This window comes from Amia ocellicauda, chromosome 7, assembly GCF_036373705.1.
Source record: "Amia ocellicauda isolate fAmiCal2 chromosome 7, fAmiCal2.hap1, whole genome shotgun sequence".
NCBI lineage: Eukaryota > Metazoa > Chordata > Actinopteri > Amiiformes > Amiidae > Amia > Amia ocellicauda.
Genome location: NC_089856.1, coordinates 3,131,190 through 3,157,713, shown reverse-complemented (window position 1 = coordinate 3,157,713; position 26,524 = coordinate 3,131,190). Strand labels below are relative to the sequence as shown.

Below are 26,524 nucleotides of genomic sequence, written 5' to 3'. Positions count from 1 at the left end.
TCACCCACACACGCAGTGAAAGGTAACCCTATACCTAATAAATAATCCCATCAGCAGATGACAGCCGTCCGCCTCGGCGCACCTTTGTAAATAATAAAGCGTGGCGATTTCCCCGGTAATGGCTGGGAATTGCTTTAATAATGAAGAAGGTTTGGGGGGGGAAAACGTGGCAGGACTTAAATGCATGAAACTCACTTCACACTTCAAAGAAAAAGGGAGAGAAAAAAAAAGACCCGGCTGTTTCACACGTTGACAGTTGTGAACGATGCCAACTGCAAAATGCGCAGCGGGGCCGCAGAGACGGAGAGCTGCCAGTGAACCTGTCACGGCCTGTTGCGTCACAGTGCGAAGAAACACTCCGGGCTACAGCTGCGATGCTGCCTACAGTGAAGTCACAGACGTGGGGTTTATTATTACCCACGGTAAAAGACCACTGTCCGCGGTAGAGGTGTGAACGGAAGGAGTAATAGGAATAGCAATAGCACTAGCAACTACCACTGCTTCTAGATAGTACAGCTACTCGTACCTCGGCCGTTATGAGCAGTGGTAGTGGTGGATGGTAGACCTAGTAGCAATAGCAACAGTGTAGAAGTCTTACTAACAGGTGTAGAAGCAGTAGTAGTGGTAATATTAGTTGTAGCAGTAGCAACAGTGTAGAAGTTTTACTAACAGTAGTAGAAGCAGTAGTTGTGGTAGTGGTAGTAGTTCTAGTAGTATTAGCAACAGTGTATACATTTGACTAATAATAGTACAATAGCAGTAGTAGCAATAGCAATAGCAGCAGTCTAGAAGTTTTACTAACAATAGTAGAGGCAGTAGTAGTAGTAGTAGTATGAATAGCAACAGTCTAGAAGTTTTACTAACAATAGTAGAGGCAGTAGTAGTAGTAGTATCAATAGCAACAGTATATAAGTTTTACTAACAATAGTAGAGGCAGTAGTAGTGGTAGTATTAGTAGAAGTTACAGCAACAGTGCAGGAGTTTGGGTAATAAAAGCAGAAGCATTAAGCAGTGACAGTTTAGTTGCAGGCGCAGCAGTAATTACAGCAGCAGCAATTAGCACAGGCAGGGAGCTCTGCTTGCACCGGCCAGCGTTCGCTTCCCCTTACAGCGGCACTGAAAGCAAGGGTGTCATTTACTGAAACTCATCCCAGCGCGGAGGGGCTCTGGTTTCCGAGTGGGCCGCACGCGCACCGACACAGCCTCTGCCACCTGCAGCGCGCGACATGGCTCACATCTCGATGCCACATGTAACACCTTTCGCGCAGTCGGGCTGCAGTAGGCGGTAGGAAGGTTATGAAAATGCAGAAAGAAAAAGGGCATCCCAGCTATTGCCTGCAGTGCTGTTATTTTTGTGTTGTTTCGCTAACCACTCTGATGCAATGGCTTCGTTAATATCGGGTGCAATCAGAGTCATATTCTGCACGGGGCTGTTTGCACTGGGTGCGATTCAGGGCTGCGAGGCTCAGGGTGACAGACTGAACTCAGCATTTACCGACAAGTTGTCTGGGTCTTGTCTTTTTTCCGGTAACACTGACATATTAAAAAATCCACCAGGAGCAGCACAGAGCCAGGAAGTGAATAACAATAATAATGAATAATACATGTTCATAAAGAAATGTCTTCTGGAATGTATAGATGGATAAACAAATATATGGGTAGGGTTTTTGATATCAGTTTACTACAGTATATGTGCATAAACTACATTTTTACCATTATTTCCCAGTAGAAACACAGTCAATATTAATAATCACACAATGGTCCCAGCTCCCTGGGGGACAGCGGACGGGCAGCGACAATGGGCGCATGACAACGCCGCCCTGGCCGAGTCAGCCCGGACCTGAGTCACACCTCCTCGGGTTACAGCGCCTCGCGAAAGGTGATCTGGCCCCGCGGGGATAGGGTGGAGGGGGGAGGCATCGCGTTGCCGGTGTCACGTTGTGCAGGCCGGTGTTTGTGGAGTCCCAGAGCAGGAGCCAATGGCACAGTAAACGAGAGACCGGTGGAAATCCCCAATCGCACCCCTTAAAATTGTATTTTAAAAAACCCTGCTATGAATAAATAAAGGACACTTTGACTAATATACTCAGCTGCTCCTGGTCCAGTTTGGCTAAATAGGATTACAATTAAATACGTATTTCTCATGACATAAAGATGTAAAGATGCACTAGTGCGGACGTTGCCACACAGAGGAAGAATGTCTTTATACATCTCTCTCCATGTGCAAGGCTTCCCGAAAAACCACCCGGTCACCGCCTTTGGAGACAGGCTTAACCCAGCCGAGGTCTCCATTGGCAGCAGGCTGCGGGACACGAGGTGCACAGAGGAAGGGAAGGGAAGACTGCGATGGAGGAGGAGAAGACAGTCAAACTCGTACACAACACTCCTGCCTAAAACAGCCATGAATCTCTAGAGGCGAACTTGGGCCGATTATCATAATGAATTCAAAATGTAGAAGTCCCTGCAAACTCAACCCCAAAAGTCATAGCGGGTGACTCAACGGAGGAGCAGCAGAGATGCCAAACAGGTAGTCCCGATGACTCGAGCAGCCCGGGCAGAGGGGAGCGAGTCATATCGCTCAGACGCTTTTATGAGGTCTGATTCACTACTTTTACTACCAGACCCAGACTGTGTTTACAAAGCAGCATATCAACACACACAACAGACACACACACTGCTGGAGTTTGCCCGATTAAGTAACACAAGCACTGGTAGAGAGGCCAAGCACGACAAAGCAAATGGAAAACACGCATCTGGACAACGAAATGGGGAGTTTCGTAACTAAAGGGAGTAGTGAAACGAATAACAGCAGCACTAGTGATGGTGTTTACATAAACTGCTGGAGGCCTAGATATGTGCATGAACTTCGGCTTTTTTTATTTTGTTTTTTGATAAGACTCTCCTCCTGTTAAACACGGCCAGAATACAGAAGCAGAGCTACTGCCAAGAGATATCAGGCGTCAAAGACGGTTCGGGGAGGTCAGAGGCGCGACCTGAAGGAAAGAGTTGAACGGGTGCAGGTGAGCGCAGGTGTGAGTGACTCAGCCCTCATTAGCATACAGGAGAGACAGTAGCTCCTTTCTCCAGAGCACAAACAGGTGTGCAGCCCGTCTGTACTCCAGCTGTTCATTTCTAATGAGTCTCGGAATGGCATCTATCCTTGACTGAACACCAGCCACCCCAAAAGCACCCTCAACACGTCAGTCGTGAGAAAAATCTATCAAACTAAAGAGAGAGAGAGAGAGAGAGAGAGAGAGAGAGAGAGAGAGAGAGAATATAGGTAAAGAACAGGTGTTCACACTTACGGACATATGAAACCGAATTAACGACTATACTGTTTTATAATATGAAAGAGAACACACGTGTAAAATAAATACATGATTTATTCAATGGTCTTGTAAATAGTAAATAGTCCATATTCTGGGTAGGCCTACCAACACCGCGCATAGTTTTTAAAGTTTTGAGTCATTCGATAATAGAACCATACTTCTGTTTATACAAACCCGAGCCAATGCTTATACAAGTGGCACGCGTTGACTAGACTGTTAATTAAATAATTGTAAAAAAAAACACAATGTATTGTAGTAAGGAACTGTAATATTATGCAATTTTAGGCACTTCTGGCGGATATTGCATATTGTACAATCGGCTTGATCTCCAGACTGCAAACAATGATATACAAAAAAGTAAACAAGTGTGACAGTTTGTGACAGGTCCAAATGACTGAATTGAAAACATGCTAATTTTGTGCACGTCTTATTGTCATCATTTGATAAGGGACATCAGTTCTAGCAGGAAAACAAAATCTGACTACAGGTGATTTTACCCGGACGTGAGTAGTGTAGTAGTTCTGCGAATCGTAGTGACTTTGTTTGTTTGTGTCTTTCTTTTGGTGGCGACGCATTGTTTATAGCGTACTGATGTTACAGCAGAGACAAAGCAGACAGGGATCACCCGAGCTGAGCCCCGTCATAGCAAGATCTCGGCCTCCCCTGGTACCGGCTGATCCGGTTCTGCCGGTCGAGAGGCGGTGGCTGCCGGAGGTCAGGTCTACCTGGTCCGATTCTGCGGCCTCACCTGTGGGTGTGAATAGTCACTTGAAACCCAGCTACTTTTAAAATTTAATTAAATTGTGCTTCCAAGGAATCCAAACAAGGTGTTCTGGAATGAAGTCATATAAGCTTTGTGTCTGTTAAAATAGGCCGTATAGAGCTTAGCAACCTTAGGCTATTAAAACACCCATCAGTCTTATGAGGGATGGCGGTTGCAAAAGAGTGAAACCTCATATAAGCTAATAATAATAATAATAATAATAATAATAATAATAATAATAATAATAATAATAATAATAATAATAATTGTTGAGGTCCAGTATTTCCCCCAACACAGCAGGGGAAAGCGTCCAGTCATTTGGAAACCGTAGGCCTGGTACACAGAATCAAACTGCTGTAAGTCATCACCTGCTGCACTGCGCTTTTACGCGGGCGTGGGGCACCGTGGCACCGCCGGGCACGGCCGCGGATGCCTCTCAGCCCAGGTGACTGCACAGGAGCGAGTCAGCAGTGGCGGGTTGTGATTTGCTTGTCGTTTCTGTGCATGCCGAGACACGCACCCCGCTCAGGTGATAAGACACACATCTGCTCTGTCAGCCCGCACCGCTCCGGCTCTCCCTGGGCGCCTGCCAAGCGCACGCCCCTCTCCCCCCGCAGGGCATGACGCGCAGCCGGGCCGAGGGGCGAGGCTTCCCGGTCTTCCCGGAGGATCTGACGCGCTCATGGCCCTTATACGGAGTGGGAATGTATAGCGCCGGATGAGTCAGCTTCCGCCACCCCGTCCCGTCCCATCCCATCCCGTCCAGTCCAGTCCAGTCCCCCGGGGCGCCTCGCCAGCTGCCCGGCGGTGCAGGTCCGAGGCACCGCGTCCGTTATAGGATCCCGCACCGGGTCTTCCCATTCCCCTTTTCTGCCCGCTCCTCTTCTCCCGATCTCCTCATTCCTGTGCACAGCCATGTTTTTTCTTCCTCAATGCCAGATCACGGTTATAAAACATATGGATTGGTATTGGTTTTCTATTCAGGTTTGCGTGGATAGCCCCCATCTCCACGTTTTGCCTTTTACGGATATATAACTGTGTTCCTTGGTGATTCTACCCCAGATCTGACCAAACACCGGTTCATATTGCGATATATGGCATTTATTTCGGTACAATAACTATTGACTACATCAATAATAGGTCTGTATTAAGAATAACAATGACTGCACTGCATATATATCATATGATTTATGCATTTCATTTCAAATCTGTATAATGTAGAAGCTTTAAGATTATTGCTGACTACATTTGCATTTATGTATTTATTTATCGTAGACGCTACAACTGTTTTTCTTATTGTATACTCACATGGAATAGTATTTTTTTTTTTTTTGGGGGGGGGGGTAATGACAAACACACTCAAAACAGCCTGCGTCTCGGTAATAACAGAAGGCTATATCTAGTCACACTTTGGTCTATGAATACGTGCAGCACAGTAGACTACTGCTGGTAATAACCTCATTAAACTATAATATACACTCCACCTTTGCGATATCGAGAAAGCAGTTCAGTGGAAGCTGTTCACCTCTCACCCACTACTAGACCGCAACAAGTCCTGCACGTCCACAGTGTCCGCCGCAGTCGGCACAAATCATTTTTATATAGTAAAAAGGGATCCTAATTGTTCAGAATGGGTTCCACCCGTCAATTCAAGTGGGCAATTAAAAAGGAAATGTTTTCACTGTAAAAATAAACAAAAACTGTGTTTATTATGAGGATGATTAAATATTATGTTGTATAATTATCGTGCTTTGAAGTAATGCTTGAACATACAGGCGTGCTGCTCCAGGTTGACAGGCAGTCCGCGCCAACCGGATTCAGCGCTTATCCGGGCGTCTCTGCAGCCAGACCTGCCGAAGGAGAGCCGGACTGCCCGGCGCTGTCCCTAACTGGCACCCCGGCACGTTTAGCATATCCTGGCGCGGAGAGTGTCGCCTGTGCCAACACCCGGGGGCAGAGCTAACAATATGAAATTCAAATCGTGAAAGCATTTGTCTACGCCCTTCGTTTTATTACAGTGGGTGTGTCGTTCTGGCGAGGTCGCTCACCTCACCTTTATTTATTTCTTTATTTATTTTGGATTAAGATATGTATTTATCTAACCATATCCGAGCAACAGTGGCGGAGCGGTCAGTGAGATCAATTGAGTTAATGACTTTTCAGGGTCGGTTATGGTTTGAAACACGTCCCCCCTGTAGGAGAAGGAAACCGATATTGCCCTGACAGAGGAAAACAAATGAGGAACAGTAGACTATTTCTCTATACACAAGCTGCCAGAGGACAAGAGATACCAGCGCAGCTCTCAATAGCAACGATTGTGTTGTTACTTTGTATGCAGTCAACAATCACCTCCACTTAAGTCATTACCGCCTATTATGCTGATATAAGCAATTGCCACCGATTTCAGGACCCGGGCCAGGACGCACTACGTATAAAGCGACAATACAGTCACTATTGATGATTAATGGCAGCTAAAATTATTATTATTATAATGAATGGTTTGGTAGCAGAGGTACAGAGGCGTCTTTTTCGCCATGTGATGTATTATTAGCCCAATTGCGTGGCCGTTTAAATGTTATTCCCTGCATCTCTACAACCCAAGACCTCAGCCTACTCTCCGCAAGTCACGCATGTATTATGTATTTGTTCACACCGGAGAGAAGGCTAAACAAGTTGATAAACGACTCAAGCAAACGCAACAGCAATGCCCGCGATCTCAGGCAAAACTGGAAAGGCGGATAGAAACGCGATATAGGCAATAATGAACCGATATGGCTATTAACACAGTTTGTATTTGATTGGTAGGTCTTACATCGCAACCCCAGTCATTCCTGGATTTGAATGCATTAATATGCACCGATATAAACAGGCAATTGGCGGTCGGTGTAGCTGGGCAGTGCAAGTACTGCACAGTGCGCTATTGCAAAAACGGAAAGCCATTGAAATAAGCCACTACATCAACAAAACCAAGTCCTAATGAAATGCACAACTGACAAAAACACGACGTCGGTGGCATGAGCGTTTCAAGTGCGTTTAAAAAAGGCAACGTGGGCAACGCTGATCCCGGCGCAGCATTCCCACTTGAAAAAGCCTACATGTGTGCGACATGCCGCTGCCTCTCGCCCGGAGGCTTGTTTACAAACGAGCAGTTCCTGGCAATCGCGTCATCCTCTGTGACGTCGCGGGTCGGAACCGGGGCGGGGCTTGCGTCATCACCGGCCCCGCCGACCAATCAGCGGCCCTCCGCGGAGAGTGCCTGAATAAGTGCTAGTGTATATATAAAGGCATGTGTGTAGCTTTCAAACAGATAACATGCGCCTGTGAGAAAAAAAGTTTGGGAGTTATCCGGCTGAAACAAAATAACAACACACAAAAAGGAAAGGAAACGGGGTATCGAGAATTAACCGACGGATTCTGCGTTGTACCTTGGCTGTCAGAAAACTGCGTCTTTCCGTTGACTTGGTACAGTACAGTTCAACTATACTTTGGAAGTGCTTTTGATTTACTCTGTGCTGAGCTGGGCTGACTATAAGTGCCGTGTCGGGACATTTCTCCTGTGTTCAGTGCTGAAAAGGGCATACAGAAGGCTGGTCCTTGTATTTGTTCAGCAGGAGGCGTCTTCATCAATAAGCGCCCGTACTGTGGACCTGTTGTGCATGCTGGTGATTGCAGAGGACTGGCACTGCTGATTTACTAAACCCACACACAGCAGGTAGACAACAGTGCTGCCTGTGCGGCATTGACAAGTGTGCCCAGGTCTCTGTGGGCATCTCTCTTGACTGCTTTACCACCTGAACCAACTGCCCCTAAACTCACTTAAAGGGGGCTTCCTTTTAGAGAACAGACTCGACTACCGCTGGGTAGTTAGTAGCCTTATTTGTGACAACTGCTGCTGCTGTTATCTGTGCTCTAAAGTCATATGTCTACAAAAATGGAACAACCGTTTTATCATGACGACTCGTTTCTCTCTGCTTACGGCCACCCAGACGCTGCCATCCCCGACTACAAGCTGCTGAAGCAGAATATGAGCCTGAACCTTAGCGAGCCCTACCGGAGCCTCAAGTCCCAGCTGCGAGCCGCCGAGGCCGACTTCTACCAGGCGAGCGCCGACGTGGGCTCCCTCAAACTCGCCTCGCCCGAGCTGGAGAGGCTGATCATCCAGAACAGCAACGGGGTCATCACCACCACCCCCACCCCGGGCCAGTACTTCTACAGCCGCGGCATCACGGAGGAGCAGGAGGGCTTCGCCGATGGTTTTGTGAAAGCGCTGGACGAGCTGCACAAGATGAACCAGATGCCCCCGCCCAACGTCTCCATCGGAGCCGGCGGGGTGACGACGTGCACCGTCGCCTCCAGCGTGTACGGCGCCTCCTTGCAGCCGGAGCCGCCCGTGTACACGACCTTGAACACTTACGCGCCCAACACTAACCTCACGTCGGCTTCCAACTTCCCCACGGCCACCATCAGCTACCTGCCGCACCCCCATCCCCACCATCCCCACCACCACCACCACCAGCACCAGCAGCCGCCGCAGGCGCCGACGCACGCAGCGCATCACTTCCAGCCCTCGCTTCCTGCGGCGGCGTTGCAGTCGCAGCGGCTCGTCGCGCTCAAGGAGGAGCCCCAGACCGTCCCGGACCTGCAGAGCAGCGACGGGTCCCCGCCGATGTCGCCGATCGACATGGAGAACCAGGAGCGCATCAAGGCGGAGCGCAAGCGGCTGCGGAACCGGCTGGCGGCGACCAAGTGCCGCCGACGGAAGCTGGAGCGCATCGCCCGGCTGGAGGAGAAGGTGAAGATCCTGAAGACGGACAATGCCGGCCTGTCCAACACGGCGTCGCTGCTGCGGGAGCAGGTGGCCCAGCTGAAACAGAAAGTCCTGACCCACGTCAGCAGCGGCTGTCAGCTCATGTTGTCCACCAAGATGGAGTCCTTCTGAAGCGCGGCGGCGGCAGAGACATTCACACCATGAAAGCGTGGAGAGAGAAAGAAAGAAACACTGGAGGACAGACTTCTGTGCCGTGTATGTTTTATTCTGTAAAACAAACCAAAAGATACAATAACCTTCTTGCACTTGCAGCACTGGAATATACTATTGTATTGTCAATATGAATATTGAGCCATTTGTTGTTTTTTCATTTTGAAAATGAGCAAATTACCGGCTGAGGTATTTTTGTTTCTTTGTTTTGTAGATAACAATAATCTGAAGTATGTAAAACAAAAAAAAGATATGGTTCTATATTTGTATGGATTCTTTTTGAATGGTACTTCCGGTTTACTCTACAGATGCACAGGGTGCATTGTGACCCTCAGTGTTACACCAGTGACTCTAGAAACACTTGGCGCATCGTTGTGCAGGTTTAACACATTGCCGATATTCGACTAATTCAGATCAACATTATGTGTGTGTGTTTGTGGGGGGATGTCTATAGATGGGGGATGATTTCTGTTTGTCTTAAATTTATTCTCATTTTTATTCTGTTGTGTTTTAATGCTGCATTCCCAAGTGTTTTAAATTATTGGATTCTGGGGGTTGACCCACAGAATCGTTATGTCACATGTTTACGGTCTTTGTTTTTTGTACAAGGGATATTTAAGTAAAATATCTTTAAAAAACAACAACAACAAAATAGTGTGTGTGGTGTTTTAGAGCATGCAGTCTGTATCACAATTCCTTTTCAACCTGATCTCATTTATGCAATTCAGGGATAAGGGTGTGGATGCAGGGACTATCTAGTGTAGGCGGGGTGGTGTATCTTTATAACGAAGCTATACACGGATAAGGCACCCTAATCTTGTACCTATAGAGGTGTCACCTAATTTGACAAGTGTTATCGCTATACACCATCACTCTGTCAATGAATAACATCCCTGTCCTAGAGTAAAGGTTTGCATCACACCTGCAAAGACAAGTTTGCAAGACTCTGGGCCATTGCAACCTCACGCCAATATTGTACAAAGTTCAACATGCGCACACACATGTACAGAGGCTCAAACGGGCGGTCCTGACGTGTGACGCCAGCGCGTTGGGGTCTTTTCCTATTGACGCACAGCAGCCCGTCCATATATAGACCTTTTTGCGCCGGTGACGTCTCGGCGAGGGGAGCTTTCCGGGAACCCCCGCCCACGCTGCCAGTCAGGCCGTTTTTATTTTTTTGTTATTTTTTTCAAGTCCTCTCCGTTATCTCGGGGCCAATGTCAAACGAGAGCGAAAGAAACGCACACAGGCCGGGGGAGTTTCCCAGATAGTATACCGGCGCTGCGCTGTGCTAAAAACAGTGAGTGTCAGAGAAGCCGAGATAAAAATACGACACACTAGATTTTCCAGCCAGTGCGCAAAAAGCCGCTGTAACGGCGCATGGAGGGGAAAAATTCCACTTCGCCCTGCGTGTTTTTCGACACGTCCGAGATCGAAAACAAGATTTGATCGACCTGCTCACAACAACAACAGCACTCAGGTGAACATGCGTTTCCACACACCTAAGGGTTTTTACAGACAGACTTGCAACTCTGCACCCAATGCATGGTGTATAGACAAAGTACGTCTGCGCAAAAAGAAAATGACATACAGCATTCATGTCTGGCATAATCCTGTCACTTACAGTCCAGACCCATCCCAGCAGAAAAGAGTCCAGTTGTCCAAAAGCCCAAAATGAAACATGTTGTTGGCATATCTATTTGTGCTAATTGGTAATAGGTGTGTTGTGGATGCAATTATACCATTAATTGCTGTAGTTCATGCAATATTCCGTGCTAAGTTCATTACAATTCAGACTACACAAAACCAATACTAATCAAAAAGGTTCATTTGACTACACCCGCTAATTGATTTTGCAGACCTACAGGTTTCATTTAGGATGTATTTATTCACATCTCCAATCTGCAAGAAGTGCATTAAGATGTACAACTTTTAGATCCCAACGAAGTGCAGGAATGATCTACAGTTACAGAGTCTCGCCGTTTACTCCGCCTGGCAATCGATCTAAACTCATCATCGTTATGATTGATCTCTTTTTTTATTCAATAAAACACAGAACAGCCGCACTATTTCACCACAGAAGAACTGCGCGCACACAGCAGCTCACCGGGCTGAAGATAAGGAAACAATTAGGCCGTTTTCAGAATTAATGAAGGAAACCACTGATACTGGTGACAGAGCATTTCGTTCAGGGCTGATCTGATTTGCACTCTTACTTTTGCTCTGGCTGCCACTGAAGCATTTATCAATTATTGTATTTCCGTTCATGTACAGCAATCAAGGCCCCCGCCAGCTGGAGTCACTGGGAAAATCGCAGCATCTCTCTCCGTCTGCATCCCTGTACGTCCTTCCTCTCTCTCTGCTTCTGTTGTGTGCATTGTATTGTATTCTGTTGTATACGAAGCATAAGTGTTGATATTGTTACTGTTCTCCCGTTGTAGCTATATTATCTACTATCTTATATTCTGCTCTCCAGTAACACTTGGTGTGTATAGGTTGACGGAAGCAGTGGAGAGTATAGAATAGAGATTATACCGTTAGTTATTACACTAGTGTGATATTTCTCAGCAGACACCTGTGTGTGTGTGTGTGTGTATAGTTTTCACACCGCAGACCATAGTTTTTGGAGTTGAGAGCACACTTTGCTTGTCAGCTTTCCTGGCCCTATCAAGAATCCAGCGTGGCTTGATGGAGAATGCTGAGTCCGGAGATCTGGGCGTCCAATAATAGCCGGGCTTTAGCTGGGGAGGCTGCTGGCTAAGCATTGTCCTTTGAGGTGTGATGGAGACAAATAGCGCACACACACACACAATCACCCTCTCGCTCGCACACACACACACACACACACACACACAGGGGTGCAGCGCTGTGAAACAGGGCCACTCACCAGCACCACTAACACTGGAGCCCCTGAATGAGCTGAGCATGGGCATTTGTGCAAGTCTGTCTATCTGACCAGCTGTGAAAGACTGCCTATAGGGTTTGACTGCCAGTTTGACTTACTCCCTCTGTTGACACACACACAATGCATGGGCTCTGAAAACTGATGTGAAGTTAGCAGGTCTGCTACGTGACATTATAATGGAGATGGTGCTACTGAAAGCACACGAATAACGCGTTAGACTGACGCACTTGGACAGAGCCCGGTGCGGGTCCGGCGCAGTATAACAGGGGGATTGTTCCTGCCGGAGTGGGTGAGTGGGCGGTGTTGGTTGGGGGGTCGAGCATGCTTGGATAATGCGAGAGGGCTTTAATGCCCCGCTGGATAAATGGTGATATTTATAACCGGCCGCGGAGAGGGAAGTGAGAGTGCGCCGAGGAATGCCGGGGCTTTCCGATGTGTCCTGCCGGCGGCTGGAGAGGCGGGGGTGGGCGGCCGGCTCTGAGGGGGCGAGGGGCCGAGAGGTGCCAGCAGCTGGGAGTGCGTCGCTCCGAAAGAATCCGAAAACTTTCACTGTGCGGAAGCAGGGAGACAGATTCTTTACATCTTCTTCACTTTCTTTGATTTTCCCCCTTTTTTTACAACAAGGCCGAATGCCGGTGGTCGCGGCGCATGGAGGAATGCCCATGTGGTTGGAGAAGGAAGTTAAAACGAGCCAATAACATGAAACGCAAATAAATAATGATGATGATGATGATGATGATGAATTGAAAGCGCACTGAAACCGAATGACATTTAAGAGGTGTCGGTGTTATTACTTTTTTGTGTGTGGTGTAACTTAGCTCAGATAATAAATGAATCATAGTTGTCTTATCTTTATTAAGTTCAGACAGAATAGAAGATAACTGGTAACATGTCTAAAAAGAGTGCCCCCAGTTTATCTAGGACAGTACAAACCGCTATTCACATTCAGCGCCCACTATGATGTCTTGAATAGCCAGCGTGTTTGGCACTTCTCGGCTGTATTCTTGCCCTACATTAGGTTGCAGTATATAAATCAGTGCACCTGCTTTTTGAAATTCTCACATATATTTCGCATATTGGCATTTTTTTCTAAAAATAATTCGTAAAAACAAGAACGTTGAATTTGAATTTGAAAAGTCTGAGGCAGAATCACCGTGTGAAGCTTTGTATGTGCTGTGCAATGGCTGTGGAGGAGAAAGCGTCCCAACGGAATAGTATTCTTATTCTTATTCTTAATAGGATAGCAATATCTGGACATATAGGATATTCTTCCTCATATTCTCCACTGTACGCTGTAGTGCACGACACACTGTACTGTCATACACTATATTGTACTGTACTTATATACTGTGTATGTGTGAAGAAGAATCCCCCCCCATACACACACACACAGACTAATCAAATAATAATATAATATAATATAATATAATACAATATAATAAGCTAGTATACTATTATATGGGCCCAAGATAAGGTGGCATCACTTTCATCCCCTACGACACACCCCTGTCCCCTGTGACATAGCCCTGTCCTCTATAACACGCCCCTGACCCATACAACATGTCGCGGTCCCCTACAACACACCCCTGTTCCCTGTGACGCGTTCCTGTCCCCTCTGACACAGGCCTGTCCCCTGTAACATGCCCCTGTCCTCTGTGACACGTTCCTTTTCCCTTGTAACACACCCCGGTCATCTACCACACAACTTGGTCCCCTACGACATGCCCCTGTCCCCTGTGACGCGTCCCTGTCCCCTGTTACATGCCATTGCCACTTTAATGACTGAATGACTGACACTAACAACCAGCCAGGGTTACTACGGGCCGGTCCAGGGGTAAATAATCGATGACATGGCCAGTAAGACCTCAATGTGTTATCTATTATACTGTGTAATATATGCTGTGGTTACTGTATGCTCATTTCTATTATAGTTGTGGTAATAATAATAATGATCATATTTGGGTGGTAACATAAGCACAAGCCACCTATGCAGTTTGTGAGGAGTTGGTGTCTTTCCAGGTGGAATAATAATCATAACACCACCCCCCCCAAACCCGCTGCAGTTTGATGTCACAGGCTACGTGTCTGATATCCACATCCTCGTCTCTGTGCCCTGCTGGCGAATTGTCTAATCAGATGTTTGTTCCGCAGCTCTGGAACAGATGACGTGTTCTGTGAAAACCTGGTTCCCATCGCTCTATGGACCCCCGGGTCTCCACCGCTGGCACCCTGCGGCTCTCCCCTCCTGAAGGCGCTGCCCACAAGCCACACGGCACCGCGTTCGTGACGTCCTCTGGGGGGGAAGTGGGCTGCTATCTCCGACCGAGAAGCGTTTCCTCTCCTGCGTTATCATCGCGCACCGCCTCATACTCAGCCAGTCCCACCTCGCCTCAGCTCTTCGCCTCCCTCTCCACTTCCCCTCAGTGCTCAGCAGCGCTCTCCCACACACTCTGTTCAAAGCGGCCATCATCTGGCCAGGCGCAGAACGCTGCCGTCACCTCGGGTAATTCCACGCTCTCCCCGGTCGGTGTTTGATCTGTGTCACATATGGGGGTATGGGCCCGAGTGCCATTGAGTGGTACGGCACATATTGTAACATAAGAAAGTGTCCAATCGAGAGGAGCCAATTCGCCCCATCGTGCTCGTTCGGTGTCCATTAATAACTAAGTGATCAAGGATCCTATCCAGTCTGTTTTTGAATGTTCCCACATTGTCTCTTCAGCCACATCGCTGGGGAGTTTGTTCAGATTGTGACGCCTCTCTGTGTGAAGAAGTGTCTCCTGTTTTCTGTCTCGAATGCCTTGAAGCCCAATTTCCATTTGTGTCCCGGGTGCGTGTGTCCCTGCTGATCTGGAAAAGCTCCTCTGGTTTGATGTGGTCGATGTCTTTCATGATGTTGAAGACTTGGATCAAGTCCCCACGTAGTCTCCTCTGTTCCAGGGTGAAAAGGTTCAGGTCCTCAGTCTCTCAGTAGGACATTCCCTTCAGACCTGGAATAAGTCTGGTTGCTCTCCTCTGAACTGCCTCTAGAGCAGCAATATCTTTCTTGAAGTGTGGAGCCCAGAACTGTCCACAGTATCCAGATGAGCTCTAATTAGTGTATTGTACAGTCTGAACATTACTGCTTGACACCCACCTGTGTGTACCAGGGTGATCACAAAGAAGGCCACCGCACAGGAGGCGTACAGTAAGGGGAGTTTTGCTTTTACAGTTTCCCAGCAAGCTGTCACACTCTGCCTAGCACTGCGCTTTCCACAATCTGTCATCAGTGTCAGTTTTACAGCCCCGCTCGACTGCCCACGATCGAAGCGCTCGGGCCTGGACTTCATTGAGAAGCGAGAGCGTTAGCGGGGAACGTCTGGCGCAGGACAATAGGCGCCTGTGTGCATCATTTTACTGGTTACCGATTAAAAATGTACGTGCAGCTGTGTGGGGGGGGGGCGGAGGTGGGTTATGAGGCCAATTGTCTGGGCAACGATAGACAAAGAAAATAGGTCACTTCTCAAAAGCAAGAAGGGCAGAAAAGACACACACCCACACAATTCCCTTTAAGGGTTGAAAGCCATTAAGAGCTTAAACCGGGAGCTCCTGAGGTTAGAATTGAGAAACACACAAGACTGACAGGATGGGGAACATAGAGCACACTGGCAGGAACAGTGTCTTGATTCTCGACCGGAGACACGAACACATGAGTGCTGATTCCTCGTCCCGGGACAGGGCTGGGGCGAGGTCTGTGTCTCCCGGCTCCAGGTGTGTGTGTGTGTGTGTGTGTGTGGGTGGAGGGGAACGAGGGAGGCGACCTGTAACACACAGGCCTGTAATTAGCCCTGCCCAGGCCTTCTCCCAGAGGGCCATTTATGGATCAGCTGCGGGCAGCCCACACTAATCCCACAAAAACAGTCATTAGCGGAGAGGTCAGCGGGTCGTTCTCGGGGGAGGAGAGCGCCTCAGTCAGCAGGTTGAAGGCAGGTGGAGGCCTCTCCGTGCGCGTGTGCCGAAACATGGCTCCGGCCATCCGTGCCCTACGTGGCGTACTTCAGAAACACCACCACGGTTTGCATGTCGAACATGCCTGCACTAACCGTAATCGGCCGCTTCGGTCTCGGTTTGAAGATCCGACAACTGAAACCAGGGCTTTGGCACTGCCAGCACACCGACAGCCGGCGGGTCAAAAATAGAAATGTGCTGAAGCCAACGCAGGCGGGCTCAGGGCTCCAGCGGTGAGGGTGTGGTGCCCCCTAGTGGGCGACAAACAGCACATTTCAGGTTTGTGCTGCAGTGCCACGGTTGCAGTCGGAGCCAGTTCATTTGCCCGTATTAGTCACAAGGCATTTTGTACACTTGGTATTAGACTATAACACGTTTACAGTAACTGTGTAGGATCTCAAAGAAAACGAGCTTTCAGGCACAAAAATCAGCCTCAAGTGTGACCATCTGGACGAGTCTCTGCACCAAACTACACACACGGGTGTTTAGAGAGTCCCCCACCTCCATTTTGTTTTCTGCACTTGTGTGATGTGCGTCAAGGCTGCTCTGGGCTCTGTACAAGCTGTAGCACACAATCGGGGAACATAGACACCTACCCCACTCGAGTCACGGATTTCTAAGAACATCTGAACAGAAAGTTGTGCCAATGTGGCCCTCTGGTGGACAACAGCGGCCACACTTCGACTGCCTCCTAAATACAACTAATATAGCGTACATGTATGCTAGGGGCATCCACACCTGTCCAGTTTCCCAGAATGCAGTGGGTCAGGAGCCCAACACACAGATCTAGTCCAATATGAAAACAGACTTCAATAAATAAAGGCGCCAGAGACAAAGACATTTGATCAAACTCAACTTTTACTTCTCCGGTTCAAGTCAAACAAAGAACAAAACCCGTCCGTCTCGCGTCGGACTCGCTCGGCGAGAACAGCAGCCGAGACGTCAGTGCCAAGTGTGCCTGCCGCGGCTGCAGTAGCTTATTAGACCTGGTGAGGGAGTTTATACTGACGTGGGTCACCTGACCAGGTGTCTCAGGACACGCAGTCTAAGTGCTTTACGGTTTCTTAAAACAAAAATAAAACTAGAGGATACTGCGGGGTGGGGGGGCACAAACAGAACTATTTGGGAATCAGGTGTCAATCGAGGAACTTGTCAGCAGGACGACGGGGGAGAGGGGTCTTCAGTTCTGCTTGGAGAAGTACTCCTTGCTCTTCTGGACATCGGGGACGATGGTGTCGCTGCCGGGCTTCCATCCCGCCGGGCAAACTGCAGGGGGGACAAACACATCAGCTCTTTAAAGCATTCGACGTGGGGACTCGATTCAAGTCTTCAAAATCATGAAGGGCATCGACCACATCAAACCAGAGGAGCTTTTCCAGATCTGCAGGGACACACGCACCCGGGACACAAATGGAAATTGGGCTTCAAGGCATTCAAGACAGAAAACAGGAGACACTTCTTCACACAGAGAGGCGTCACAATCTGAACAAACTCCCCAGCGATGTGGCTGAAGAGACAATTTGGGAACATTTTAAAACAGACTGGATAGGATCCTTGATCACTCAGTTATTAATGGACACCAAACGAGCACGATGGGGCGAATGGCCTCCTCTCGATTGGACACTCTCTCGTGTTCTGAACCCGACCTCCCTCGCCCTGCTCTCCTCCCCCCTCCCCGTACCTTCTCCGTGCTTGTCAGTGAACTGGAAGGCCTGCACCAGACGCAGGGTCTCGTCCACCGAGCGGCCCACCGGCAGGTCGTTCACGGTGATCTGGCGCAGGATGCCCTTGTCGTCGATCACAAACAGGCCCCTGCGGCGGCCGGGCGAGAGGACAGAGGAGTTGTTTATTTATACGGCGGGACCCCCTCTGCAGTTAGGTTTATTTAAATGCATCAGGTTCTCGGGGCCAACTAGATGCCAGATCTCCGATCCCTCTGGCCTGCTCCTCGTCAGGAACTTGACTTCCAGGACAGAGAGCCAGACTGAGCCACTCTGAGTGGGCATCTTATTATGCTGTGCGTCACACTGACCTGTAGGCGATGCCCTCGTCCTCCTTCAGCACCCCATAGTCCCGGGAGATGGACTGGGTCAGGTCGGCCAGCAGGGGGATCTTCATTGGGCCCAGACCTCCTTCCTTCCTGGCCGTGTTGGTCCTGGAGGGCAGACGCGTCAGGCAGCACGCTGGCACGGCTCTATCACCCCCCCACAACCGTCTCCCGCCACATCCCCGTGCCCACCCCGCTATCTATCTCAGACAACCCGAACCTACAGCCACCCAGCTATCACCGACAAGGACCACCACCGGCGCCACCCTGACTCCTGCCGATAAGGACTGGGCGGGACCGGCCAACGGCAAACCGCAGACACACCCCGGCCGGCGTCTGGCGGAGAACAATCTAGAGCAGAGGGCTCCTGCCCCCCCCGATCCTTAACAGCCCCTCGTCCCCAGCCTTACCAGGCCAGGTGGCTGAAGTGCGAGTCGGTGGAGGCGGCGATGACCTCGCAGTTGACCTTGCGGAACTCCTCGGACCGGTCGCTGAAGGCCACGATCTCGGTGGGGCAGACGAAGGTGAAGTCCAGGGGATAGAAGAAGAAAACCACGTACTTTCCTGGGGAGAGAGAGTGGGCAGGGATAAAGAATCGGGGTGTAATTGGGAGGCACAAGCCCCTATAACTCTCAGAGGCCGGGCTAAGAGAGGCACGCTCCGCAACACGCGTCACAGACGGCAAGGAAGAGAGTTTCGACGGCTCACCCCTGTAGTCCGACAGCTTGATCTCCTTAAACTGCCCGTCCACCACGGCGGTGCCCTGGAAGTGCGGGGCGGGCTTCCCGATCTTGGCGTTCCCAGAAGACATGGCGGCCGGTGCCTGCAAGAGATTGAGAGGGTTGGTCGGCGTCAGATAGCCGGGACACGCGTCCGGTCGGAGAGGGCGGGAGCTTTCACCGCGCCGAGATACAAGACACACAGACGGGCTTCACCCTCAGCACCTGCTTGTGTCTGACTGCCGCTGAGTGAAAGTGCAACCTGTGGGCGCAGAGGGCATCGACCACAAGAAAGACAAACAAAACAAAAGAAAAGACAGTACAAAGACGGCTGTGCAGCGGGTTTGTCACACATTTGTTTATTTGGGTTGAAACTACTAGGCATGGTTTCGGTTTCTGAAGTGCAGGAAAGCAAAACTCGCCCCCATATGAAGAAACACACTGGAGTTTTTTTTTTTTTTAGTTTTCCCCGCATTGTGCGTGTGTGAATCTCCCACACGCAGCGCTGCACTCACGCCACTTTCTTCACACAGGAACCCAGGGCAGCTGTGAAACAGCCCCTCCAGGCTCAAGAGGTCTGGTACGGAGGGGGGGGAGTCACACAGCAGGGCTTGAGAAGTTGCGGTCATGTGCTTCCTGGATTACTATTCCAGGACGTCAAGCCCTTGTGATGCCAGATTAACACAAAACATTTTAAACAAGCAAAGCCCCACAGCCCTGCCCAGTCACACAGAAGTCACTTGTTATTATTATTATTATTTTTGTCATTTAGCTGACGCTCTTATCCAGGGCGACTTACATTTGTACCCATTTATACAGCTGGGCATTTTACTGGAGTAATCGAAGTGATGAGTCATGAGTCCAGAGCCCTAACCACTCAATGGACTGTCTTTCAAGTCTCCCCAATTCTATACTCCTAATGACTGCTTACAAACTCAGGAGGAGAGAAATACAGAAAGGTGTTGCTGGTTAATGTCCGATTTCCTGCTCTGTCCACAGTGACTGATACAGCCACTGACAAGCGTTTTGAGATCTCTGAATACTATAACAGATTAGGAAAAGCAAACACACATTTTGATGTATTTTAAGTCCACTACACGAGCAATCAAATTTTAGAAATATAAATTTAAGATCAATGGAATAAAACTTTTGGAGGATTAATGACGTCTGCAGCCACAAACACATTTGGACGTTATAGCGCCACAGACCGTTTCTCGCCGTGTGAGCGACGTCACACATCGAAATGTAACCGCGTCTCATTGTTCAGCCTCTGGCTTTTGCACAATGGAGGCTTTTAAACCATTCCTAGGCTGTTTTTTTTTACGTTGCTGCATTAAAAAATAAATAAATAAAATAAAGTTAACACACGCATCTAAATAGATGCTTCAAAGCAATGCAACATTACCGATGCAGTGAATTATTATAAGCAATGACCCAATAAAAGATGTGATACGATTACGATGATATAGAAGTGCATGAACTAGTAAATGTGCACCAACCTGTACAATGCATGAGCCGTAATTACTGCACACCTCAGTACAGAGATAGCTCGTTAAACCCGCAATACAATACAAAATAAAACAACACGTACTTTAGAGTATTATAACTTTCCAGACCAACAGCAAAGAGCGACCATTCATTTCTTTTGTCTGCGGCCGCATTAATACACATCTAGTTTTGCACACTTTGCAGACCTAAGAAAGTAACGCATCTAATTAGAACGACTGCTATCTGTAAACGCATAAACCCCGCAATTAAATGAATGCATGTGTATTCGATGGAGGCGCACTTTTAAATCATGCACAGCAACACTTCCAGCTCACTCACGGGTGATGGAGCGGTGTGAGGCTGGATGAATCCCTTCGGCTCCGGTAAAGCGTGCAGCGCGTCCGACTCCGCTCTCCACTGTGCGCCGCTCCTGCGCTGCGTCGCCAGGAAGAACTACCGCCTTGACCCTGCGTGGACACCGTCGCCCGCACGTCTCGCGAGAGTTAGCGACGTGTCTTATAATACATAAATGACACTGAATTTATTTAAAAATGACGGAGTTGTCCAGTGCCACTGTTGTAAAAGGACATTGTTTTCGAAGTATGTTTTATCTATCTATCTATCTTATTTAGAATTAAAATCGTCTCTTCACTTTGGTTATAACGGCGAACTCGGAGTGGAGATCAGCGACAACTACAAATCCCAGAAAGCACTGCGTTAAAAATAACTTAATTAATTCGTTGTTTTATATTCTGATGAAACAATATATAAAACTATGATATGTGTAGTGTTACAGTGCAACAGCTGTAACCCTTAACATTGCGTAAATAAGATTTGTATTTTAATTTCCAAAGCGAGCGTTACGCAAAGGGTGAAAGGTCAACCTGCTTTGACGCGGGGAAAGCTGAATATAGTGCACTGCTGCGCTGTGTCTGTAAGTATGCTGCAGGGGTTGTAATATCATTATAGCTTTGTGTTTTGCAACGATCACGAATAAACACGCGTGGGGCAGATTGAGAGCCGTTTTCTCTTCTGTGCGGGCGCTATATTTTGAAATCTTTTCATTAATATCAATGAGATATCCCCAAACTATTGCAGAAAGACAGTAAACGGACCTACCGAAATGCCGTGGAAATAATACAGTGCATAAAACAGATAAATACATTATAGCATTGCACATGGGGTTTGAATGCGAGAAACCGTTTGCTAGAAGATAACTGGTGTCTGCATTACAATAGTACCTTTGGTGACGTCAACGCCGAGCGGAGGAAGCAGAGATACAAATGCTAATTAATAATCTAATTAAGCAATTATACATTTTTCTAACTTAACCCGTCATATGGTGAGTGACACGCATTCAATGGTCTCTTATTAAAATATCTGCCCCCCTCCCCAGTTGGGAGAGACATTAATGAGGGTGAGACAGAGAAATGAGTGATTCACACTGAAAATAAATAATAAGTGAATAATATGGCAGGAAATGGACACAAGTCCTGCACAGAAAGCCTGTAAACCCTGCAGTTTAGACATTACTGTGTGCCTGCAGTATGAGCCCCAGCAAAACTGTTCTAGAGGACGGCACCTTGGAGGAAAACGCGTAATTTACACCGATCAGCCATAACATTATGACCACCTGCCTAATATTGTGTAGGTCCCCCTTTTGCCGCCAAAACAGCCCTGACCCGTCGAGGCATGGACTCCACTAGACCTCTGAAGGTGTGCTGTGGTATCTGACACCAAGACGTTAGCAGCAGATCCTTTAAGTCCTGTAAGTTGCGAGGTGGGGTCTCCATGGATCGGACTTGTTTGTCCAGCACATCCCACAGATGCTCGATTGGATTGAGATCTGGGGAATTTGGAGGCCAAGTCGACACCTTGAACTCGTGATTCATCAGACCAGGCCACCTTCTTCCGTTGCTCCGTGGTCCAGTTCTGATGCTCACGTGCCCATTGTAGGCGCTTTCGGCAGTGGACAGGGGTCAGCATGGGCACCCTGACTGGTCTGCGGCTACGCAGCCCCATACGCAACAAACTGCGATGCACTGTGTGTTCTGACACCTTTCTATCAGAACCAGCATTCACTTTTTCAGCAATTAGAGTTACAGTAGCTCGTCTGTTGGATCAGACCACACGGGCCAGCCTTCGCTCCCCACGTGCATCAATGAGCCTTGGCCGCCCATGACCCTGTCGCCGGTTCTCCGCTTTTCCTTCCTTGGACCACTTTTGATAGGTACTGACCACTGCAGACCGGGAACACCCCACAAGAGCTGCAGTTTTGGAGATGCTCTGACCCAGTCGTCTAGCCATCACAATTTGGCCCTTGTCAAAGTCGCTCAGATCCTTACGCTGCCCATTTTTCCTGATTCTAACACATTAACTTTGAGGACAAAATGTTCACTTGCTGCCTAATATATCCCACCCACTGACAGGTGCCATGATAACGAGATTATCAGTGTTATTCACTTCACCTGTCAGTGCTCATAATGTTATGGCTGATCGGTGTATATATTCATATTGTTCCTAAAGTAGCCCCCCACCCGGCGCACCCTCTAACCCGCCTCCTTCCCGTGTCAGAGCCCGGACCTCAGCCATGGACCTGGGTGTGTTTGAGGAGGACAACTCCAGGAGCTGCCGTCTGGCCTCGGCCATCCCGGAGGCGTGCAAGACGGAGGACTGCTGCCTGGGCATCGACGAGGCCGGGAGGGGCCCGGTGCTGGGTGAGCGAGTGGGGCGTCGTGGGTGACGTTGTAGTAGACGACTGGTCTCATGGTGCGTGGGGGCCCCAGTCCAGTTTGCTTTGTGGGGTCACCCATTTTTAGGTTTGTTAAGTTAGTTAGTCAATTAATTCACCAAGTCACCATGTTCAGTGGAGGGAACTTTCATTTACAAATCCACTTCCATGTCCGAACTCCCTGTCTCTCAGGGCCGATGGTGTATGGGATCTGCTTCTGTCCGATCTCGAAGAAGAAAGGTCTCCAGGAGCTGAAAGTTGCAGGTAATGCCGTGTATTTATTTATTTATTTATTCATATGTTGTCTTGGCGGAAGGTTTCTACTAAATAACTGCTGATGACAGTGTATGTACACGTGGAGAATCTGTAAAAACATGACCGGAGAGATGTGGGATGTGTTTACCCGTCAGCTGTAAGCTCTGACTGAACAGATTTGGGGGGGCGGCTCTCGCAGGGGCTGTTCGCTGGTCTCTAGGCAACAGGCCGTCACGTGCCGGTTCTATCCCCCCCCCCCCCAGACTCGAAGACCCTGTCGGAGGAGGAGAGAGAGAACCTGTTCGCCAAGCTGGACGAGTCGAAGGGCTTCGTGGGCTGGGCCCTGCAGATCCTCTCGCCCAACACCATCTCCACCAGCATGCTGCAGAGGTGTGCTGCCTACGCACACACACACGTACACGCAGACACATACACACAGACACACGTACACGCAGACACACACAATGACACAGGCTTGAATCCATGCTGGCAGCTGGTGGAAAGCACTCAATCCTCCAGTGATTGACTAATTCAGGCTTCCACACACAGATGCACTGACGTATCAATCATCAGCTTCTCTGATTCTAATTCTCTCCCTCCCTCCCTCAGGGCCAAGTACAACCTGAACGCCCTGTCCCACGACGCGGCCATCGGGCTGGTCCAGTACGCCCTGGACTGCGGGGTGCAGCTGAAGGAGGTAGCTTTCAGTTTTTAATTAATTTTAATTCCATTCATCCCGTCTTCTTTTAATCCCTGGTCTTCTCTCTCTCTCTCCCTCTCTCCAGGTGTTTGTGGACACGGTGGGCCCAGCAGAGAAGTACCAGGACAAGCTGTCCCAGCGCTTCCCCGGGGTGGAGGTGACGGTGCGGCCCAAAGCTGACTCGCTCTTCCCAGTCGTCAGCGCCGCCAGCATCTGTGCCAAGGTGGGCCTGGCGTGGTTGCGGTGACCCGCCCGTTGAAACGACTCGCTTAAGAGAGATAAAATAAACGCAATACGACTAGAAGAGCCTTCAGAGACGAGCGGCGTCAGTCCTGCACTGTGACGTGACGCAATTCCTCAGTGTGAGCAGCAGGGGGCAGCGTGGCCCACGGGATTGAAAACTAACAACACCAAGCAAAATCTAGTGAAATGTTTGTGTTTTAGTGTGTGTGTGCTCTGGTGCTCAGTGCAGCGAGTGTATAAAGCATGTTGTGTTGTACTGTGTTGTGCAGGTGGCCCGGGACCGCGTAGTGAAATCCTGGACGTTCAAGGAAGACCTGGGGCAGGTGGACACAGACTACGGCTCTGGATACCCCAACGGTCAGCGGCTGTTTTACTGCCCCTCTGCGGTGCCTCCTCCTGGGGCGTCTCGCACTCCTGACACCCCTCTCTGTCCCATACAGACCCCAAGACCAAGGCCTGGATGGCCAAGTACCTGGACCCGGTGTTCGGCTACCCGCAGTTCGTGCGCTTCAGCTGGAGTACGGCACAGACCATCCTGGACGGCAAGGCCGTGGCGGTGCACTGGTGAGGGTCTTGCGCCAAAAGGGAGTCTTCCAGATGTGCCTGGGACACGCCCCCCGGCTTGCCAGTCCTCCGAGGACTGGCAAGCCGGGGGGCGTGTCCCAGGCACATCTGATAACGGGCTGGCTGGTTGACTCGGGTGTTTTGCCCCTGGCAGGGACGACGATGAGGAGGACGGGACGAAGGGGGCGGCCCAGCAGAACTCCACCTCCATGCTGTCGTACTTCCGGCGCCAGAGACCGGAAAGCGCCGGGAGGGAGCCGCACCGCTACTTCACCGAGAGGAGGCTGGAGGCGGTGGACAGCTTGTGAGCAGCACTCCCTCCCTCCCACCCCTCCCTCTCTCTCTCTCGTGCACCCGGTTCTGTGACTTCCTTGGCTGTCAGCCTGGTGGTGTCTAAATGCTGCGTTAATCGGAGCTTCGAGCTGGATTGGAGAGACCAGCCCCCGAGCTTTTCTTCATATCGGATCAGCGTCCTGAGAGGGAGACACAACAGTGGGCTCCCATTTGTGTGTAGATAGAGCGCAACTGTGTTCGTGTCTGTAGGCCCAGAGACGAGGCGGCGCTGCCCAGGGGGATGGAGAGCACAGCGCTGTGTGGGTAGACCCTCCCACTTGTCATCTACTGTACAATATTCTATGTTTTTTTTAATATTTTGTGTTGGGATTTTAACAAAAGTGAAAGAAATTATTAAAAAAACAAACGGTGACACCATTTGTGTGTATTTATTTGCTAAACCTCATTTTTAAACGATGTGAATTGCAATTTCTCCCCTCGGCCCGTCTGTGTCTTCAAACCCGGCCCCAGTGCGGATCTGTCTTTTCACTCCAGAAGGCCGTTTTCTCGGGGGAAAGCTGATCCTATTAAAAAAACATCCATAATAATCGCGTGGGTGGCATCTGCGGAGAGCCGAGCTCTGCTGCGCGTGCGTGGTGACTCCAGGGGCCCCGTGTTCCCGGGCTGGCGCGGAGCGGAGTGATGAGAGCGGACAGCGCGGACGCCCTGCGCAGATTGTGGTCACGGCGTGTCAGGCCCGGCGGCCGGCTCGCTCTGAGAGGGATCATCAATAACGCCGGGCTCAACGCAAACGAGGAATACAAATCATGATTTTGCCTTTTCCAACGCGGCCGAAAGGGAGGACGGGAGAGTCAGCCCAGGGCTCACCTACACGATAATTCTAATTCTATTAGAATTATTCTAACAAATAAACCCAACGCACTAGCATGTCTTTCTACAATCGAAGCATTGAAAATAGAAATACAATTATAATAAGCCCTATAGTGTCAGTGTGAGCAACACAGCCCCCCTGCACGAAGCTCGGTACGTGTTTTGTGACCGAGATGTAGCATACGGACGCTCGGACTGTTGAGAAGGGCGTAAAGCACGGGCATCTGTACGAGAGACTGGGTTCGCTCGGTCTGTGAGGTACCTTGTCTGCCCCACGTCTAAGAGGATAAAACCCCTGGCAGCTTCGACAGGCCACCAGCACCCCCCTGTGTGATGTCACTAAACCGCTCTCATTCTCATTCAGTTGCTGTGCTGACGCGCACACATTGCAAGACGATCCACTGTCCTCCGTTACGGTGAAAGCCTTTCTGTATCTGGATCCATTTCTGGAGTACCTGTTCTGACAATGAGCACGTGTGGAGAGACAGACGGGAGCCAGTTTGGGTGCCAAAGGGCCCCCGTACACCCCCAGAGAGAGATTCCTCTGATTAAGAAGAAATTAACTAAACTATTCGGATGATAATGACCTGCTGGGTTTGCAACTTCACCAAATATTTAGTGACCCGCTGCTGTGTGTGTTGGCAGACCCCA

General features: G+C 49.4%; 3 protein-coding genes across 5 annotated transcripts; 2 read left to right on the top strand and 1 right to left on the bottom strand.

Annotated features, from left to right (window-relative positions):
* The first annotated feature begins 7,394 nt into the window (after positions 1 to 7,394).
* Positions 7,395 to 9,165, top strand: LOC136752534 (transcription factor JunB). Its single transcript, XM_066707940.1, has one exon. The coding sequence runs from the start codon at positions 8,012 to 8,014 to the stop codon at positions 9,029 to 9,031; it is 1,020 nt and encodes a 339-aa protein (XP_066564037.1). The 5' UTR covers positions 7,395 to 8,011; the 3' UTR covers positions 9,032 to 9,165.
* A 7,637-nt stretch (positions 9,166 to 16,802) lies between these two features.
* Positions 16,803 to 20,681, bottom strand: prdx2 (peroxiredoxin 2). Of its 3 annotated transcripts, none has more exons than XM_066707936.1 (6): positions 20,556 to 20,681; positions 18,718 to 18,832; positions 18,420 to 18,573; positions 17,995 to 18,117; positions 17,644 to 17,774; positions 16,803 to 17,228 (listed from the first exon to the last, which is right to left on the bottom strand). In XM_066707936.1, the coding sequence occupies exons 2-6, from the start codon at positions 18,818 to 18,820 to the stop codon at positions 17,143 to 17,145; spliced, it is 597 nt and encodes a 198-aa protein (XP_066564033.1). In that variant the 5' UTR covers positions 18,821 to 18,832; positions 20,556 to 20,681; the 3' UTR covers positions 16,803 to 17,142. The 3 variants fall into 3 exon arrangements, with proteins under 3 accessions (XP_066564033.1, XP_066564034.1, XP_066564035.1); XM_066707937.1 differs by having other exon boundaries at positions 20,518 to 20,674; XM_066707938.1 differs by lacking the exon at positions 20,556 to 20,681 and adding an exon at positions 20,320 to 20,338.
* A 372-nt stretch (positions 20,682 to 21,053) lies between these two features.
* rnaseh2a (ribonuclease H2, subunit A) lies at positions 21,054 to 25,415 on the top strand. Its single transcript, XM_066707935.1, has 9 exons — positions 21,054 to 21,150; positions 22,791 to 22,933; positions 23,140 to 23,211; positions 23,466 to 23,592; positions 23,812 to 23,899; positions 23,988 to 24,125; positions 24,415 to 24,502; positions 24,586 to 24,709; positions 24,864 to 25,415. Exons 2-9 carry the CDS (start codon positions 22,807 to 22,809, stop codon positions 25,015 to 25,017), a joined length of 918 nt encoding a protein of 305 aa, XP_066564032.1. The 5' UTR covers positions 21,054 to 21,150; positions 22,791 to 22,806; the 3' UTR covers positions 25,018 to 25,415.
* Positions 25,416 to 26,524: the final 1,109 nt, after the last annotated feature.